Source organism: Volvox carteri (genome assembly GCF_000143455.1).
Source record: "Volvox carteri f. nagariensis unplaced genomic scaffold VOLCAscaffold_1, whole genome shotgun sequence".
Classification (NCBI taxonomy): domain Eukaryota; kingdom Viridiplantae; phylum Chlorophyta; class Chlorophyceae; order Chlamydomonadales; family Volvocaceae; genus Volvox; species Volvox carteri.
Window position 1 is genome coordinate 2,334,577 of NW_003307545.1, and position 18,636 is coordinate 2,353,212.

Genomic DNA, 18,636 nt, shown 5'->3' on the forward strand with positions numbered 1-18,636 from the left:
GCGGGCTTGCGATGCCCTCGTAATTGTACGAAGTGCGCGCCGGCATAACCGAAACGCTTTTTACGCGACCCATGTTTCTTCTTATATATTGCGCCATAAGCTTTCAATGCCGAAACCTAAAACTGAAAACGTGCGTAACCGCAGGAGGTGCGTTATGAGGACTTAAGTGTGCCTGGTCCCTAGGAACTCTTCTTTGCGCCTTGTTGCATTGGATTTGAGCCAATTGTTGTTTTTAAGTCTGGTCTCAGTGATTCTTAACTTACGGGTTAGTCCCTTGTGCTCATCGAAGCCTTTTGGACGCGACCAGGGCGTCAGTTGCCCTTGTCGGTTACCAAGCATGCTTCGCTACTGCATATGAACAAGGATTGAAGAGCTGCCACCATGATCATATGTTTTATACTATTGGCTTCTCACGTGCAGGTCTGTGGCAACAGAAGGGAGGACGTTCCAGAGGCTCGACAAATCTTACACCATGGACGGACGGCAACCCCGCGGTGTGGGTTCAGGCCTTGACATCTTCGGCAAAAGACCATCTGCTCTTCGTAACTGCACAAACATTGGCGGGCCTGCTGCCAGGGCTTGCAGCAGGGACGGTTCCGCGTGGCCAGCATCCCAGAAAGGAGATGCCACTTACGTGAAGTCCTCTTCGGCATCCCAAATCCTGCTCCCATCACTGCCCCCTCTGCCTCGCCCCGCGCCTAACCGGGATATACCCATCACCGCTGTAGTGGGAACTCGCTGTCCCTCGCTTCCCCGCATCGAGATCCCCATGCTGCCTGCGCTGTCACCGCGCGCCGCACGACGCCCGGAAAACTCCTCAAAATTTGGCCGTTAGCGCTTTCGGAAGCGTAAGGCCAATGTATTCGTGTCTTTGGGGGCCTCAACTGGCGCACTTGGGTTCGACGTGAGGGGCTCTAAATCGATAACCTCCGCCTCCCTTCCGCCGGCAGCAAGCGGAAATGGGGATTGGCGAGGATGTTGGGTCGGCGGATGTGGGGAAAGTTTGTTGGGATCTGGGACATGATCCGGCGGGAACGATAGATAGTTCGCCATAGGGATTGTCCTCATTCATGTTGCAAGGGTTGCTGTCCTCTGGACGGGCGCAATGTCCGCATAAGAGGAAAGTGCCAGGGTGGGATAGGGTAGAGTAGGCGGGGGGGGGGGAAAGGCGGGGGGGGAAAGAAATGCGCGGGGAGGGGGGCGCGCTGATAGGCATTGGCGGGGAAACGAAACACTCTGGTGGCGGCCATGTCGCGTAGTGATCATATACGGTTGCACGGCGAGGCTTTGCGCCATGAGGCCTAATAAAAGAAACGTTCTGTACTTGTGGAAACATACAGGGGAAAGGTAAATGGATACTTCCGCCTTGCATGCGTGTATACGTGTGCGGCTTGGGCTTTTGGGAATACAGCTTGTACATATAGACAGCGCTTAAGTTTTTAAGCGCAATTTTCTTGCCTTGGGAAGTGCCGCCGAAGTTGTGGTGGTGGAGGTTGGCCGCTGGCTGCTATTTGTTACTGCGGCAGCAGTCGCGCGTGTAGGGACATGTGTCCGTTCCTTACAACCTGCATGGAAATCCGTTTTTGAGATTCATGCTAGCTCTTCATTTTTCCTACGTCCAGCATCACACATGACGAACAAGATGTCTATTTTCTTTCCGTGGATGGCTTACAAGCAACTGTTTTTGCTTGGAAAGACCACGTGCATATGCACAACAACATTTCACGTAGAAGCTCTTCTTGCTTACATGCAAGCGGCACCGTTGCTGTCACGGATCGGCCTAGACTTGGCTGTACTGCATATCGAGCATCATGGGACTCTCCTCGTCCTTACGCCTCTTCTACAGCACGCGTCGTCGTATTTTTCGAGGGTTGTGATGTGTGAAGAAAAACGGATTGCACCGACGGATGATTGCGTGTGAGTCCGGACGCCCGGAAGCGGGGTTTTGGTTGACTCCCGTGTTCTTTTTTCGTAAGACCTTTCGTAAAATCTTCTTGAAGTATAGTTTTGGTTTTTCCGGCCCCGTGCCACGCCGTTCCCGTTGAGCTGCAGAGGCCCAGCAGTCGGCCCGCATTGGCTTGTTCCCGAATGAACAGTGATGATGACCCGACGGAAGCCGAAGGCGATTCCCCCACGGACCAACGGTATCAACGAAGTTATGTCAGGGGTAGTGTGTGTGTGTATGTATATGTGTGTGTGTGTGACAATGATCGTTTTGAGGTTTTTTTGGCGTTATGTATATGGACTTGGACGTGCGGCATGGCAGCGACGGTTACCACGGGTGTGGTTTGGTGGCCTTGGTTGGACACTGCCCCTCTCCCCGTCAGTAAGTCTGTCAGTGCCAGCTCGTACCTCACTCTCCCCGCCATCCCGCCAGAGAATGATTGTGCGGTTCGGCTCATAGACTCGGGGTCTACAGCCTCTGGTAAGATAGACGTCGATGAGCTCAGGACAATCCCTAGGGACACTATATACTGAATTGGATGTCGTCTTCGGCACTTTTGTTTTTTGCTATACATGCATATATATGGGCGCGATGCTTCACCTTTTTTGACTTGCCAAAAGAAGCAGCAAATGCATCGAAAAAGTGGATATTGTTCTTCAATAAGTGTTCAATATAATCTGTCGTACTTGTAAAATCGTTCATGGATTACGATCCGGCTCTGAAGAATATGTTCATGCTCCAGCCGAAACTGTAACATTGGCATCGGTTTAACGATATTGCATCATGACGGGACTAACACCGCCACAACTCCAGAAATAGAGTCAGCGGTAGGCGGTCCGCATGTAATCTACCCAGGTGAGGTGCTAGGGCCAGGCATTTAAGTGTCACTATACTAGTGTTTGGGGTTCACAAGGCACACCGTTTGCTGACACCGTTCCATTGTTATGTCGTCTAATCTAACTCTTAACTACTCATACCGGTGTTCGCTTCTTTCGCTTCGCCTGTGGGCAAATACTAACCCTCGCCCTGCCACCCGGTTGAACGTCACCGCTCAATCGCCGAAGGTAAAGAGCGGGTGCCACAAGGAGCACCAAAGCTAGTGTAGGACAATATCGTGCATCCAAGAACCCCAGATCTGGTTCACACAAGCACCGAATGTCAAGAACAGAACCCAAAGGACATGCTAAGCAATACCGTATGGACCTTGCAATTGTTCTTACAGCTTGAAACTACAAAGTCTGTTCTCTCCCTTAGCAAGCCAGCCCTACATTTCCCAGACGCGACCAGAAAGGGTTTCCTCATTTCCAATGCCCAATACAGCCTACACCAGCAGCTCTAGGCCGCCGCTTTCCGGGTATGGAACTCTTTCTCACACAAGGGAGACCCAACCGGAAACCAACACCTGTCCCTCAGCCCCCGGTTGCGGTACTATGTCATGCGGGTCATCCGCAACCCACCAAGTCAAATCACGCATCGGCTGGCAGGTGCCCTGACAGGACATTCCAGCATTTGCGCACGACACACCGACACCTCGCCGCCTCTAGGACCACGCGCCCGCCCGAAAATTTGCTGGGGTTGGGCGTACCGGCCCCGTGACTGAAGTGCGTTTTCCATGCGGTCCGGCCAACCGGTCGCTGACTGTCACAGGCATATATGCCCCTAGCATCGGCCGAGACCGACGAACAAAAAAGAGCCATCACCATTCCCCCGAAAGTGCAGCCGTCACGTCGTTGCTGGGGAGCAAAAACGGAAAAGAGATGCGAGAGCCGTCTTTTGAAGTTATACAGCCCACCGAGCGTCTTTGCAACGGAAAACCCAGGTATGCCCCACATCACGACCGAGGCCCCTCCACAAAGGCGGTCGTTATCACATTACGGACAAGACACATCCGCTCCTCGGATACTCCACTCCGAACCCAGATGCACTACCTCGCATCCAAGTTAACTAAAAGGTGCACTGACTTTGGTTGACAACGGGGACTTCAAAGCGGCTTCAGCACTTTCGCGCCGCTGCGATTCATCATGCCTTGGCCTGAGCTGAGCCCCCTCTGTCCCATGCTCTTCGTCACAGAGTGCCCCGATTGCCGCCAGAGCTTCCGTTTGCCTTTCTCCTCGACAGTTACTTTCCAGCTCAGCTACCAGCTTGGCATCGTGAGATACGTGAGACAACTGCTTCAGAGCGCTCACTGCCGCTCCTCAACCTTGATCGTCATGTGGAAGGTCGGCTTGAGGATGAGGTTGGCACTGCATAAAATAGTTCGCGTCGTTTATAGTCTTTGGAGTCAAGAAGGTGGTTTGAAGATGGTTTCAATAAAGGCACCCGAGGGCTCAGGGAAACATGAAGGGGTAGTGCCGACAGATATTGCTTCGAAGGACATGGGCTGGGATGTAACGAAATAGTTTGGGTGGGGTGAGGGGTTTGCAGGTGCTGCACGCCCCGTCCTGAACCCCTACCACCTCCGCGCAGCACACAAGGAAACGATAAAGGGGCTTACCGGCCCTGAGCCCGCGGGCGAGCGCGCTTCAGGCGAGGACCCTCATCCGCAAAGCATTCACTGACGTAAAGCTTCGTCTTCAATGCCCCCTTGTTGTGCTTGGCGTTAGCTGCTGCCTGCGGGTCAAGAGTAATGCGCGTGCGGCAGGCCATGCTTAACGACGACCCGGGAGACCTTGCTGTGATAAAGGACGCGCCACCTACCGACATCAGGCACTTGATGATCTTCTCGCAAGCACGGTAGGGCATGTACTCGCAGAGCACCAAAGCCTCTTCATATGACCGGCCACGAATGACGTCCAGCACACGACGGATCTGCAAGCCAGCCGATAATGCGAAATCCGCCTATGAAATACAAAGTTGTATTCTTATTATAGCAAATCGCCGCACCTTATCGGCAGAACCGCGCTGGAACCGCAGGTGAGCCACACCGGACTTAGCCTCGCCAAGAACAGGCTCGGCCACTGCAGCCGGGGCGTCTGCGACAGCGCTGCATACGACGGTGGTCGCCTTGCGTGAGACAGGTTGGGCCTGCAGGAATGTCGCCGCCGTATGAGCTGAAACTCTCTTTAAGCCAATGGATTCTAATCTTGTAAAAGGTATCCTTACAATGCGGACGGGGCGGACAGCTGGGCGGAAAGCGGCCACGGTGCGGGCTGGGCCGGCCACTGGCCGGAGCAGCTCGTGGCTGAGGGAAGCTCGGAGGGCCGCCATCGTAATGGCGTACAACAAGAAAAAGCCTGGCAAATCACTACAAGCCTAACTAATCGAGAAATCAGGTTGGCGCCGCAGGACTCAGACCGTGGACGCAATTTGGAGCCAATACGGCATAAGATAAGGCCCGACCTGGTATTTTCCTTCTTTTGCAGTTAGCTTCCAGGTTAAGGGCCTACAGGCCGCTGAAGCATAATTGATAAAATGCAATCATGGGGCGGCGGGACAAGTTACTCCCTTGTGTAACAAACTAAACGTTGAGCATGGCTACCACGTTAACGGAAGAAATTCCGTTTGCGCTATTGCAAGAGCGATATGCCGATGACGATGACGATGATGTGAACGACATCCATCAGGCTACCGCTCCGCCGCCGCTTGTCGAACCTGTCGGCGCCCAGAACATAGTCCCGGACACAGCCTCTGCCATCGCTGTCGATAATGATGAAGGCGATGACTTCGGGGAGGAGGAAGAAGACATGGGAAGCGAGGAGGAGCTGGTTGATGCTCTGGAATGGGCGGACATGCGCGATGGTGAGGCCAGGGATGGTGAGGCCAGGGATGGCGTCCGCAACTTCAAGCCTAGACCTTGTCCACATGGACCATGCTCCGTTGACGAAACGGATATTTGGGTCGAAGCTTGTGCTGATCTGAATTGTAGTAGCCGCGGCTGCTGGCGCACGTCCAGCCGACTCTCACCTAACACGCCCGCGTTCCCGCCACCCCGCAGATCTATTGAATCGGGGGAATTCCGGATTTAACTTCACGTCAGGTCTCCTCAGAGGACCCAACACTGCCGGCGGGGTCGCCAACCGACAAGCGGCCTTGCAGCCCAGGACGGCCAATATGCAGGTAACCGTAGCTGCCGTGCGAGGAAACCTTAGCCGCTTGTAACTCGACTGGTTCTGCTGGAAGGCGAACTTATAGGATGGGCATTCAAGAGCGAAGTGGTTTCCTAGCATGGCAGATCACTGGCTGCCCAGGGACTGGGCGCGGAAGGGCACGTCGTTGTCCGACCTGCATTGCTGCTTGTCCCTTATGCCCAGTCCTCTTGCTACCTTGTTTTCCTTTGATGTTCCATTCATCGGATAATTAAAGGTATATCATTAAAGCTAGAAAATATTTTGGGTGTTTTAGCGCCAAAAGTTTCTTCTACTTTCCTTGAGCTCAAGCCTGAGGACGTGTCTCAAAAAAATCATAGTTGGTGTATGGGGTCGCTTCTGTGCTACTTCCGAGACCACTTATGGTCCATGTTCGGAGGGCTTAGCGGCACCAGATTTTTGATCTGTCATCACTTCTCCTGCTTCCCCTGCCTGCGTTTCCTTGTGTCGCACAGCCATCCTTTCTGTGCTGCTTAGCTGAAATGCATCTCGCTTGTGCTGCTCGTATCTTTCACGCATGTCTCTTACGATATGAAAAAATCTTCATTCAAGAGCCTTAGCAAGGCCTAATGTCGTACATAATGTCACTTGTTTTCCTCTTCTCCCTGTATGCGTGCGCGTCTTTGCGCCTCCCTATCGTCGACAGCGCCTCGACAGACACTTTCACGGCGGCCGAATGGTAGCTGGCGGCGGTGGCAACGCCGCAGGTGCCGTACTGGACGATCCGCTGGATGCTCTTGACGGTGTGTCGGCGCGCGTGTCCACCTCCGTCGCCAACGTCATGCGGGCGACCGCGCTTCGCGAGGGCGCTGCGCGGATTGCCTCCAAGGACAAAAGTGACCGAGCGACGGTGGAGCAGGCCATCGATCCACGAACACGCATGGTACGTTTTGCTAGGTTTCGGAGCCATGTACGGCACTCGTGCGCCAATTCATCTCCTGTACAGCCTTCCCAGCTGCACAGCTGCATCTACCGCCTTGCGCTCGATCTCGGTCGGGTGCGGCGCACTGCCATTTCTTTTCCTCTCGCGCAACGCATTCTTATCCCTGCTATCATTAACCTCGTATATCCAGACCACCACGATTCGCTCGGGCTCCTCCCCACATGATGCAGTAGCCGTCTATTCCTGGAGTATCTGTCCAGGCCTGAGTCTATCCCTGGTACCAGCTCCACTCGTCTGTGGTTCGGTCGTCTTTTCCGCCTCCCTTGACCACCTCGCCCGCTCTTTCGTTCGCGAAGGTTCTCTTCAAGATGCTCAATCGCGGGCTCTTCACGGAGATCAACGGCTGCGTGTCTACGGGCAAGGAAGCAAACGTGTATCACGCCAGCGGAGCGGATGGGGTAGACCTTGCGATCAAGATCTACAAGACCTCGATTCTGGTGTTCAAGGATAGGGACCGGTAAGAGAGCGGGATGAGAGGGAGGGGGTTCCCTCCAGGAGTTTTTTCCCTAGGGTGGGTGTTGGAAAGTACATTTCACATTACTTCGAAGCTCACCTAACTCGTATGAAGTAACAAGTAGAATTAATGCATGATTCAGAAGAAAAGAAGAGACCGACACTCATACACACAATACCAGTGAATGTTGACAGCAGCAATAGGACCAGAGGGGTCAACGGCGCTTTGCTGAATTTTATTACGGAGGTTTGAGGGGTTTTTTGGATTAAAAGGATTAGGGTTAGGATTGAGTCGCTCCCAGTGATGGTAAGTTGCTGCTGCTGCAGCTTTTGCTTTGATTTTTGTGTGTATGTGTGTGTGGCGTCTGGAACGAGCGTTTCCTGGCATGAACGGCTGGCGAGAGTGTGACTGTGAATAATATGACACTCCGTGTTCCGCAGGTACGTTTCCGGCGACTACCGCTTCCGTAACGGTTACTGCCGTTCCAATCCCCGTAAAATGGTCAAGATGTGGGCGGAGAAGGAGATGCGCAACCTTATGCGGCTGCGAGCAGCCGGTATTAACTCGCCACAGCCGCTGCAGCTGCGGCTGCATGTGTTGGTGATGGAGTTCATTGGAGAGGATGGCGTCGCCGCGCCGCGACTGCGGGACGCTGGGCTGCCGCTGCAGCGGCTCCGTACGGCATATACAGAGATGCTGGTGGTGCTTCGAAACCTGTACCAGAAGTGTCGGTTGGTCCATGCGGATCTATCCGAATATAATATATTGTACCATAAGGTGCGTGCGTGGGGTGATTGGTTTTGGTGGTAAGTCACGTAAAGCCATGTTTGAGGAGGAGCTAGGGTTTTAGGTATCGCGTTAGTGTGAGACCCAGAGCGGGGCTTTTAGATTTAGAGAAACGGAGGTGGTTAGGACGGTTGTCAGTTGGGGGTTTGGGACTGGGGTTCTGTTGAAATGAGGTATGGCGGCGGGGATAATCCGGGAGGTTGTGGAAATGACAGAACCGGAGCGAGTTACCTGACCTGCTACGGCTCCTCCAATTAATCCCTTATGAAAGTCAACGTCAGTCACTGAACGAACCGCGCGTTAGCAGAGGTGTGTGTGTGGCCTTTTTGTGCGATACGCAGACGTTATGTTTTATCTCGCACGTGTTCGAATTGCCGTACGTATCTGGGCTGTCTGAATCTTACATATGACGGCGGCCTTCGAAGTTGCGGCAACAGCAAAGTTGAACCCTCGACGAGGTTTACTTTTGGAGTTTGCGACGTGTGAGGTGGCGCTTTCTTGCTTATCCACCTGCGCACTACAAAGCGCCAAAACAGCGTTGCATCACGCGCATGTGACATTTAGGGGTGGCTTCCGTAGTTAAGAGTGTGTCAGCGCCCTGCGCTTGTCGACACCTACTTGCATGTGACCAAGAGAGAATGCCGCATGGAAATGGCTGAGATCGGCGGTCGATAGGACTGCGTACTTGCGATGACCTTCATGGCGCCGATGCAGGCTTAAACTTGCTACGGAAATCTTTCCTACCTAAACAAATGTCCCATCCGTTCGTCCGCCCGTCCTTCGTTCCATTTATTTCCCTCTACGGGGCGTCGCCTACATGATTTGACATCAACACCATCATCATCAACAACAACAGGGCGAGCTGTACATTATTGACGTGAGCCAGGCGGTGGATCTGGACCACCCCAAGGCGCTGGACTTCCTTCGTGAGGACTGCAAGCACGTGAACGACTACTTCCGTCGAGCTGGTGTCGCCACATTGACGGTTCGGGAGACGTTTGACTTCGTCGTGGATCCGGCCATTGACGACAACAACATGGATGCAGCGCTGGAGAGGCTCAGGGAACTGGCGGCGAGGTGAGGGGCGGGAAAGGCTTTTGACCCAGCTGGGGCCAGCAATGCAGGTGCCAGTGCGAGCGAGGTGTTGTAAGGAAAGCCCTGTTGGGCCAATACTTGCCGTGATGGCGATCCGGCATTTACTACTTGGCGTGGCGGATTAAATGCCGTACGTATCTGGGCTGCCTGAATTTTTACATATGACGGTGGCCTTCGAAGTTGCGGCGACAGCGATGATTTCATCTTGGTGCTTGCGACGCGCGAGGCGGTACTTGATTCCCATCCGTCTGCGCGCTACAAAGCACCCGGATAGTACATGGAAATGTAGCCTCTGATTCTCCCTTGATTATTTTGCTTATCATGGATCGTCGTCTTGTAGCAATAGACCTCTCGACTAATATGTTCACCTGTCTTTAGCAGCTCCCTAAGCGTCTTCCCAGCATAATCACCGTATCCTTTCCCACGTTTCAATGCCGGCCGGCTTGCGGCCCGTGTATAACCAATTCTAGTGTACTCGACGCTACAAACGCACGTGCACGCGTGCACACACACACACACACACACTCCCCCTATCAGCTGTCACCCAGCAAGCCACCGCAGCCATCTTCCTGCGTATGCGCCTCCCTACCTGCGCCCTTTGTACGCTTCCCCCGTGCAAATACCTTGCATGTCACATTTGTTTAGCCCAACCATCTATGCGCTTAAATCCAAATCCATGTATCTATTGAGGTGTCTTGCTAGCTAGCTATTTATGTTACTCCTTGTTTTGTGCCACTGCCACCGCCACCGGGCCCCAGCCGGCCCTTCAATGCGGCTCCCGAGGACGAGGTTGAAGAGGCGGTGTTCCATCAGGCCTTCATACCGCGGCGGCTGGAGGAGGTTGTTAACTTTGAGCGAGACCATGAGAGACTGCAACGAGGAGGCAAGGACACGGAAGGTATTTATTACACCACCATTACCGGAATGAAGATGGATGGTTCCGGAGCGCGTGCCCAGCCGGCGGTGCTGGAGGCGACGGCGGCATCGGCAACCCAGCAGGACGTTTCGACAGCCGAGGTCCCGCGAGAAGAGCCGCAGGAACGACATGGAGGAGGTCAGCGTGAGGGCCAGGGCAGTGTCGGGGCGGCGGCGGTGCACTGTGAGGCGGCAAGTGCGGGTGCGGAATGTAGGTTGATGGAGGCTGTTAATGAGGGACCGCCTTGCATAGCTGCCCGAGAGGAGGGGTCGCCTGGGAGCGTCGTCAGGCATGGAGGCAAGGACGGGGAGTCTGGGGATGTCGAGGGTGCAGCTGGTGGGGACGAGAGTGCGGGGGGCACTGACGATGATGATGATGATGATGATGGCGATGGTGCAGAAGGCACAGATGAGGAGGGGAGCTGTGGCGGGCGTGGAGGAGGCGACAAGGATGCTGAGCGTGCCGCGCGTAAGGCGCATAAGAAGGCCGTGAAGGAGGCAAACCGGGAGAAGCGGAAGAGCAAGATTCCCAAGCACGTCAAGAAGGCCAAGACTAAGGGCAGCAAGAAGAAGTAGTCGGCGGGGAAGCCCCGGGCCAGTGGGGGACCCTTGACGACCTGTTTGGGGAATATGTTAGACCGTGGGTGATGCCGCTATGCAAAACTGCTATCGTTACGACAGGATGGTTGGTGCCAACAGGTATTGAGGACGACAGTTGTGTTTGTTTTGCAGGGTGTGATGTTTCTCATCGAACAACATCGATCTGCGTTTGTATGTGGTATGTGTCGCCTTGAAAGGGAAAATTGTGCATTATTCTTTTTCATAGCACTGATACCGTGTGTATGTATGTATGTAGTGGACTGTGGGTCCGTAGGGGGCACTGGTAGTGGAGCGGGGAAGGCTTCCGGGGCGGGTCCCTTGGCAGACCTTCCCGGCGCCCCTCCGTACCGCCAGCACTCCGGAATGGCTTCCGTCATTTCCCCTATTGACAGAAGGGCACGAACTACAAGCCACCCTCCAAGCACTGTTTCTGAGAGGGGATTGGAAGGCCAAACACCGAGCTCAAGGGGCTGTTAAGCGGCAGGGTGAGCAGAGATGGGTAGGATAGAGGATTATTTCTATGCTACCGCATCACTCTCGGGTACTGCAGGTATCTTTTGCTGTCGTTTGTTGTGCGACATGCGGCACCAAGGCGGATGCAGAATGGGTGGCATTGCAGCATATTGTTACTGTTATGCGTAGGGTTGTGCCGGCATTAGAACATTAGAACTAATATTAGAATAAATATAATTAGAAACTAATTAGAATTTTAGAAGACCCCGTTTAGAACGTATTAGAACATCCTAATGTCGTACGGACATTAGAACGGCCGGAAAGCCGTAGCTTTAAGGCGCATCAGCGGTTCACTACGTGCATTTTACACGAAAATGTCAGATAGAGGTGCGGGGCCATCAAAGCCACCCCTTCCTCATCGGAAGGCGGAAGCATCAGGGCCAATGTACAAGTATGGCAACAAGGAACTTGATGCAAAAGCGTATGCAGAAGCTCTGATCTCCGCAAAGAAGAAGGGTCTTGCAGCTTATTGGACTTCTTTCAACGTTCTGCTGATCGACGGCGTCGTTAAGCTGAAGTGCCTCACCTGTGGCGCCCTGCTTGGCGCCAAAAACCCAACCGCGACTGCGCCTTTACACCTCAAGAGGCATGAGAGGGCTGCATCAAACGCCGCAGAAGCGTTGCAGCTTTCCGGTGCCGAGGACGGTGAGGAGGAGTCCGACATGTCTGGTCTGAAGCGCTCGCGCTCTGCGGATGGCGGCTCCATCCGCTCCTTTCTCGCCAACACTATACAAATCGGCGTGTTTCTGAAAAACCTGGCGCTCTTCTTCTACACCACCAACACCGCCCTTCACCTTATCGAAAACCACTACCTCGTCACCGCGTGCACCGCTGTGGGTATCACGCTTCCCAATCGAAAAAAGCTTGCCACGACGATGTTGGATGAGGCGCATGCTGAGCTAGTCACCCAGATCGAGAAGGAGTGCGAGGCTGGGGAAGGGGTTGCGTGTGTCATTCCCCTTAGCGAGCAAACACTCCCCCGGCAGTTATGTGGTGATTCTGTGCAAGTAGGGACTTAAAAGGACAGGTTTGGCGGCGTTCTTGGTTGTTTCCGTAGCAAGTCTGGCGTGGGTTTGGCTGGTAGGTACCCTCCCCAGGCACCCGACCGGAGTAAATTTAATTGGAAATGCGTGCGTTTACATCTGTGATGGCCTATACAAAATTTCAGGTTCAACGGACCCCTCCCTGAAAAGTTGTCGAGCTTCTTCTAATATTAGATCCTAATTTCTAATTAGAATCTAATTAGAAATTAGATTAGAACGGAAAAAATTGCAGTCTCAGCTGCTTTGTTGGCAACGAAATGCCCAACCCTAGTTATGCGTCCTCACCAACATATCTATCTAGCAACGTAATGTTCAAAACTATCGATATTCCATGCTAACGACGCCCATGCAGCTAGATCCAAGCTGACGAATCCTTTCGCGACAATACACGCCAATTAAAAAAAGTACTTTTGACATGTTTCATATAAGGAAAAGGAGATTACGGACATTCTCAACCTATGTGCACTGTCCTGGCCTGGACTGTGTCGTTCGAGACATAGTTCGCGCTCGTACAAGCATCAGTGGCCACACATTAATAGTGTTACCCACTCTCATGGAAGCCATCCCTCTGGGCAATATAAAACACGTTACGTACTCAACCGCGTCGCCGTCCGTGTATTGTACGACACATACCAACCAGGACAACTGGCCGAACTTCATGAAAGTCAGCGGAGCAACAGCTTAGCGACAACGTTAACTTTGAAAACCCCACTCGTTCGTACCAACTTCAAGTTGCCCCCCGCGGAAGCGCTACAAGCCAAGAACAGACTCTTCTGCTGAACAAGATGTGTCTGCGTGGGAGCCACAGAACAGTCGCCTTTTAAGAGCTCTACTACCAGAGCTACTCAAGCTGCCACACTCCTTGCTCCTGCTGTCATAGAACATTTCAAGCATGGACTCTCAATGCCCAAACGCCATACCCTGTCACCGCACTGCATCAGCCTCAAGCCAGGATAGCAGCTTTCGTCACGCCCTCACTACGAGATTTCCCACAGCTCTCACACGCACCGCGGAATTGCATCACTTTCAGTCCACTGGACACTGGACGCACTGTCCCTCTTACCCTCGCTCTCCCTGAACAGGCACCCCACCTGGCAGATGTTGTCGCGCTGCCGACGGCTGGATCATCGCTCACAACCCTATCGGGGGCCCCCTATGCAGCCATGCCGCTCGCGACCTCGCAACTGACACTCAGATTACCCAGCAGTAAGGGCAACAACCGGTTCCCATTAGGCCTCTGTCAGCGCTGGATTCGCTGCGGCATGCCACCCGACATATCTCCCAAGCACCCAACCTAATCGCTGTACATGCAAGCCTCTATACCTGCTATACCTGCAACAGTCCTGCTAACCCACCCGCCGGTCTTCGTTCACAGTATTGATCAGTGCTGAGCGAAGAAGCTGAGAATGGCAGCGGTCGCCGCCATACTAGCAGAGTAGTACATCGAACGCAGCAAGTTAAGAACCCATTCAACAATTCATCATCACACAGGGCTATTCGCACATATATTGCGTGAACCTAAAATCACAGTTACGTAGCTCCTCGCCTCTCTCAAGTCTCAGGTCATCGCAATATAATAATATATAATATTTCAAAATTTGGTCCCTACCAGATGTCGGTCCTGCGCTTGTTTCCGCTGCAACCGCTGGTGCTTCTGCTGCTACTGCTGGTGCTGCTGCTCCTGCGGTTGGTCAGCCGCCATGGCCCTAAAGGACTGCGCAGCTCCCTCCTCGGCGCAACACCGCAAAGACCTTTCAGTAGTCGGGAGTCAATCAAAAAGGAAGCGACACACGCCCGCACCCTTCGCACACTTTCCCAGCCCCGCTCCGCATTCCCCACCACACCGCCTCGCCATGGCAACTACCACCATTGCCTTTCCTCCCTCATGCCGCGCTCTTCTTCCAATCCTGGCACCCCCTGCCGGGGCCGCTCAGCACACTGCCCGCCTCGTAGGAGCTTGCGCTGTCACTGCGGACGTGGGAGGACGTCTGCGGCTGCATCTGCGGTTGCTGCGAACGCACCGGCTTCTCCCGGTGTCCGTTCCCGCGGAGGACGATGGGGGCAGGTCCCCCGCGCACCATCGCAGCTGCAGAGGCGGCCAGGTCCGAGGCCGAGTCCATTGCATCAACGCGGCTCGGTGTGGCCGCCGCCGCCGTGACCACCACCGTCGTGTTCGTGTTTGTCGTTGTTCTCACCACTGCTGTGGCGGTGTCAGGGCTGGCGGTGTTAGTGGCGGCATCCACGAGCTCCGCCACCATCTGCACCATCCTGGCCTGCTCCGGCAGGTCTTTGATGAAGTCTGCGTGGCGATGGCCGTCGTGCACCCGCACCCGCACCTCAGGGCGTTCCTTCAGCATGGTGAGTACCTCCTGCAAGGGACAGGACAATTCGCACGCACGAGTTTTGCACTAAAGCACTGTTAGGATCTGGGCCAGTAAATGCGGTCGCACAAGCAGTAGCAAAACGAGCTTCCTTCCCGTCCCCGCACCGACCTTACCTTCCGCCCGCCCCTCCTCGGGCACCCCATGCAACCCCTCTGCCCCGGACCCCTCCGCATTCACGTCCCCGCCCTTCCTACCGGCACCGGTACGAGCTCGTCCTGCGCGGACAACGCAACCAGCGTGTGCTGCGGCAGCTGGTCAGGCCACAGGTTGAGCAGCGACCAGTAGAAGCGGCGACTGACCGACACGGCATGTGCCAGGTCGCGCGCGATGAACCAGGTGAGGGAGGAGGCGCCCTCCAGCGGGTTGCGGTACACGAAGTTGTAGATGAGCTTGCCGGAGAACCTGTTTGAGCAGGAGAGGAAGATGGGAGGAAGATAGGAGGGTCCAGTGGCACAGGAAAAGATCAGCGGACAAAAGGGGAAGGTACGGGGGAACAATTGCAGGAGGAAGAACCATTGCCATTAGCATAATCACCATGGTCATTACCACCATTATCGAGATTTTTAGGGTAAGTTGCAAATTCAGGAACAAAAGCTGCTTCTTTTCAGGCGGGTCGGTGCTCCTTCCTTCCCGCTGCCTTCTTCCCCTTCCTCCTTTCCGCCGCCTTTCCCCGTCCCTCCCGGCCCCAGGTTCCCCACACGCCACGAAGCCGCGCTCCAGCAGCTCGGCCCAACGAAACTCACATGATGAAGCAGACCTGCGACGAGAACGTGACACGGAGTTGCATGTAAGAAAGAATGTTTGTGTGGCTTAATGCGATGTGTTGTGATGTACAGTGCGACGATGCATACCCAGGATGCGTGAAAGAGCTAAGACCAGGTCTAAGCCGGGGCGGGGGGAAGGACCCGGCGAACCCAAGACTCGGGGACAGGGGCATGGCTAGGGGATTAGGGAAAAGTGGGATACCGGGGGACACCACGGCAGTTTTTAAGACTCCATTACCGGTGGCCCGAACACATACACATACACACACCGCAATGCCGCAAATACCCAGCAAGTCATTGGCCGTCTCCGCCAGTGCGGCCATGGCCACCTGCCGCAATAGCCTTACCGGGTCCAGCAGGGTCAGGCTCGCCACCATGGGCCGGTGCAGCTGCACCAGACGGGATGCCATGAAGGTGCCGTATGAGTGCGCCACCACATGCACCTGCTTCACACTGTGGCGGGCCAATGCGCCGGCGATGCATGCCACGACCTCGTCTTCCTCAGGCACATTCACGCACACGCGCATGGATAGATGCCGTACTTCCACCGCCACCACGGGCCGCTCCAGGGAGGAAAGTCGCAGCAGGAAATTTAAGTACGGTAAAAGGCCCAGACCCACGCCGTGCAGGAACAGGATGGGTGCCTTAACGTCCGACGCAGCGGTGCGGACGGTGGGGGTTTCGGAGCGGATCAGGGAGTGGCCTTGCTGCTGCACCGCCGCTGCAGCGGCGGTAGCAGGCAGGCCGTAGGTGTAGTAGAGCATGCCTAAGGGAAGGCAAAGGGAGGCAAATGCGACGGCATAACAAAGGGATTTGGATGACGGGGCATGGGACTCAGGACAAGTTGTTTCTGAACAGGTGTCCAGTTGACTTGGCAGGAATGTAGGTGAGGGTGGCATCTAGATAATGTCATGCGAGAGTGGTGAAATAAAGAAGGCAAATATGGTGTCAGGCTTGTTGTGGACAACCAACTGATCCTGACGCAACGATGGACTTGGTGCGGACTTGGGGGTTACCGCCTTGATGACGCTGGTTGGCTAAGGGTGGCGCCGCTACCTCGGCGCTAGCGCTATAGATTCGGACAAGGGCTACAAGTGATGACACGGATGCCAGCTGAGAGAACCACCTGGAGGGCCCCTGTAAGAATGGCCCCCCTTCATCGGACATGGAACATTCTCCACCTCCACCTCTCTTCTTGCCCCATAATCTTTCATATATATATATATATATATATATATATATATATATATATATATATATATATATATATATATATGTGGAGAATGTGGAGAATGTCCGATTTTTATAGGGGGGAGCGAAGGGGGTATTAATGCCCTTTTTGCATATGTTCCCGCTCTCATACCCCTACGTCCTCACCTTCCTGCAGATCAACCTCCCGGCTGTTCCCTCACACCCTCTGTAGCCCCTCCTTCCTCACCCTGGTACATGTGCGCCCGGAACCCCGCCGCCAGCAGCATAACGTGCTTCAGCGCTATCAGCACCTCCACTCCCGCGTAGAACGCCAATGGCCGGTAGAAGCAGCGCACCGGCTCCCACAGATGGGTCATGATACGCCGCCGCACATATGGCTTCCCTTCTCCGCCTTCCTGCCCAACCCCTGGCGCGAACTTCACGCCCCACGCGACTTCCAGCTCTGAAACCAACTGTTCCGGCACGTGGCCCATGCCCTCATCCGCCATCTGCTCTCTGGAACGGTAGTAGAAGCCGTAGCAGAGACTGCGCATGATGACGGCGGGTTAAGAGGTGAGGGTTGGGTGAAGAGGAGTTTCACAGGAAGGTATAAATGTGAGAAATGTTGAGGACGGGTATATTTGGTGTTAGGCATGTGAGTGTCGGTGCAGGATTGAGAGGCAGGCAGAAACGGGATGGGAAAGCTATGGAGGCGAGGATCTAACGCGGGTTTCTTCCTTTGCCAATTTGTTTATTGGTACGTGGGCGTGTGCGCCGCGGGAAGATGGGGAGAAGGCAGTGGCACGAAGGACCTAGATGCAACCGTGTAGCAGCCGGGCAGGCGCTCACAGTGAGAGGCTTATGCTATGTCGGGTTTCTCCTTCTCAGGATGTAAGGCCTAGTAATGCTCTCAAAGCTAATCCTCCTCAGCACTGCCTCAGTACCCAATGCATTATCCATCACCCAAGGCGCATGGCCCGTGCCCCCTGTAAGTGCGGCTGTTCAGGGTGGCGAAGATACCAAGGTATGATGCAGCCGCCGCGCATCGTGTTACTCACAGGTCAGCAACGTTTTCCCGGCTCAGCTCGGAAATGGGCACATTCCAGTGCCACGTGGAGATCATTTGCAGTATGTCTATGTATCGACACATCGATGACTGGTCGCGGATAAAGCGGTCAAAGACCTCACGAGGATTGACGTGTGGGGGGGGTCGGTGGGGTACAGGCTGCGCGTTCAGCCGCTGGTAGAGGATGCACCACCATACGAGGAAAGCCATTTCTGCTGTGACCCACATAGGAATCAGGAGCAGCCCGAAGACGAGCAAGGAAGGTAGGGCAAATGCTGAAGCGACAGCCCAGAAAGCACAAGCTGCGATAAGGCATCGTGCTTGAAGTTGCGTGAGTTGGGAAGTGACTACTCCCACTGGCTTCCTCTGCGACTTGGAGCTGGCATCACCGTTGTGGCCGCGGCGGAAGGACGCATCTAACGGCTCAGCCACAGCTGCAGTTGAAAGCTTAAGGATGCTCATCAGAAAAGCTACACCTTGATGGCCGTTAGGGCAACAGGAAGGTAACTATGCAAGCGGCGCTTCGAATTTGGACGACCGTAATCTGAGCTGCTAGGAGCTACGCCAGACAGGAAAAACGCACTGTATTAAATAGAAGTCACCATGACATAAATCTAGATACGTGTTATATACGGGTCGGGTAGGGTCAGCTGTCAATTCGCTGAACGTAACAAGTCATCAATGCCTTTACGATGCGTTGGCATTGTAAAAGCACAATCCAAATTTGGGCGAACTCCAAAAATGAAGCAGAGACACCTGAGATCCATTATCTTGCATCGCTGGTTGAACATGTACGGCAGAAGATATGAGCCCTTGGAGCCGTATCATTCCAAGATGACGCACAATGTTGAA

General features: G+C 54.3%; 4 protein-coding genes across 4 annotated transcripts; 2 read left to right on the forward strand and 2 right to left on the reverse strand.

Annotated features, from left to right (window-relative positions):
* Window positions 1–3,144: 3,144 nt before the first annotated feature.
* VOLCADRAFT_72375 (50S ribosomal protein L22, chloroplast) lies at window positions 3,145–5,223 on the reverse strand. The gene is made up of 5 exons (XM_002946072.1): window positions 5,048–5,223; window positions 4,829–4,969; window positions 4,643–4,753; window positions 4,440–4,555; window positions 3,145–4,188 (listed from the first exon to the last, which is right to left on the reverse strand). Exons 1-5 carry the CDS (start codon window positions 5,150–5,152, stop codon window positions 4,128–4,130), a joined length of 534 nt encoding a protein of 177 aa, XP_002946118.1. The 5' UTR covers window positions 5,153–5,223; the 3' UTR covers window positions 3,145–4,127.
* Window positions 5,224–5,344: 121 nt separating this feature from the next.
* Window positions 5,345–11,628, forward strand: VOLCADRAFT_78763 (RIO kinase). Its single transcript, XM_002945719.1, has 8 exons — window positions 5,345–5,683; window positions 5,880–6,001; window positions 6,677–6,913; window positions 7,270–7,430; window positions 7,868–8,204; window positions 9,070–9,290; window positions 10,067–10,383; window positions 10,666–11,628. The coding sequence occupies exons 1-8, from the start codon at window positions 5,416–5,418 to the stop codon at window positions 10,797–10,799; spliced, it is 1,797 nt and encodes a 598-aa protein (XP_002945765.1). The 5' UTR covers window positions 5,345–5,415; the 3' UTR covers window positions 10,800–11,628.
* Window positions 11,629–11,650: 22 nt separating this feature from the next.
* Window positions 11,651–12,355, forward strand: VOLCADRAFT_86061 (uncharacterized protein; the record flags this gene model as incomplete). The annotated part of the gene is made up of 1 exon (XM_002945720.1): window positions 11,651–12,355. One exon carries the CDS (start codon window positions 11,651–11,653, stop codon window positions 12,353–12,355), a length of 705 nt encoding a protein of 234 aa, XP_002945766.1.
* A 1,907-nt stretch (window positions 12,356–14,262) lies between these two features.
* VOLCADRAFT_115694 (uncharacterized protein) lies at window positions 14,263–18,246 on the reverse strand (the record flags this gene model as incomplete). The annotated part of the gene is made up of 8 exons (XM_002946073.1): window positions 14,263–14,347; window positions 14,401–14,465; window positions 14,575–14,748; window positions 14,958–15,165; window positions 15,507–15,520; window positions 15,875–16,293; window positions 16,966–17,264; window positions 17,777–18,246. 8 exons carry the CDS (start codon window positions 18,244–18,246, stop codon window positions 14,263–14,265), a joined length of 1,734 nt encoding a protein of 577 aa, XP_002946119.1.
* Between the last annotated feature and the right edge of the window lie 390 nt (window positions 18,247–18,636).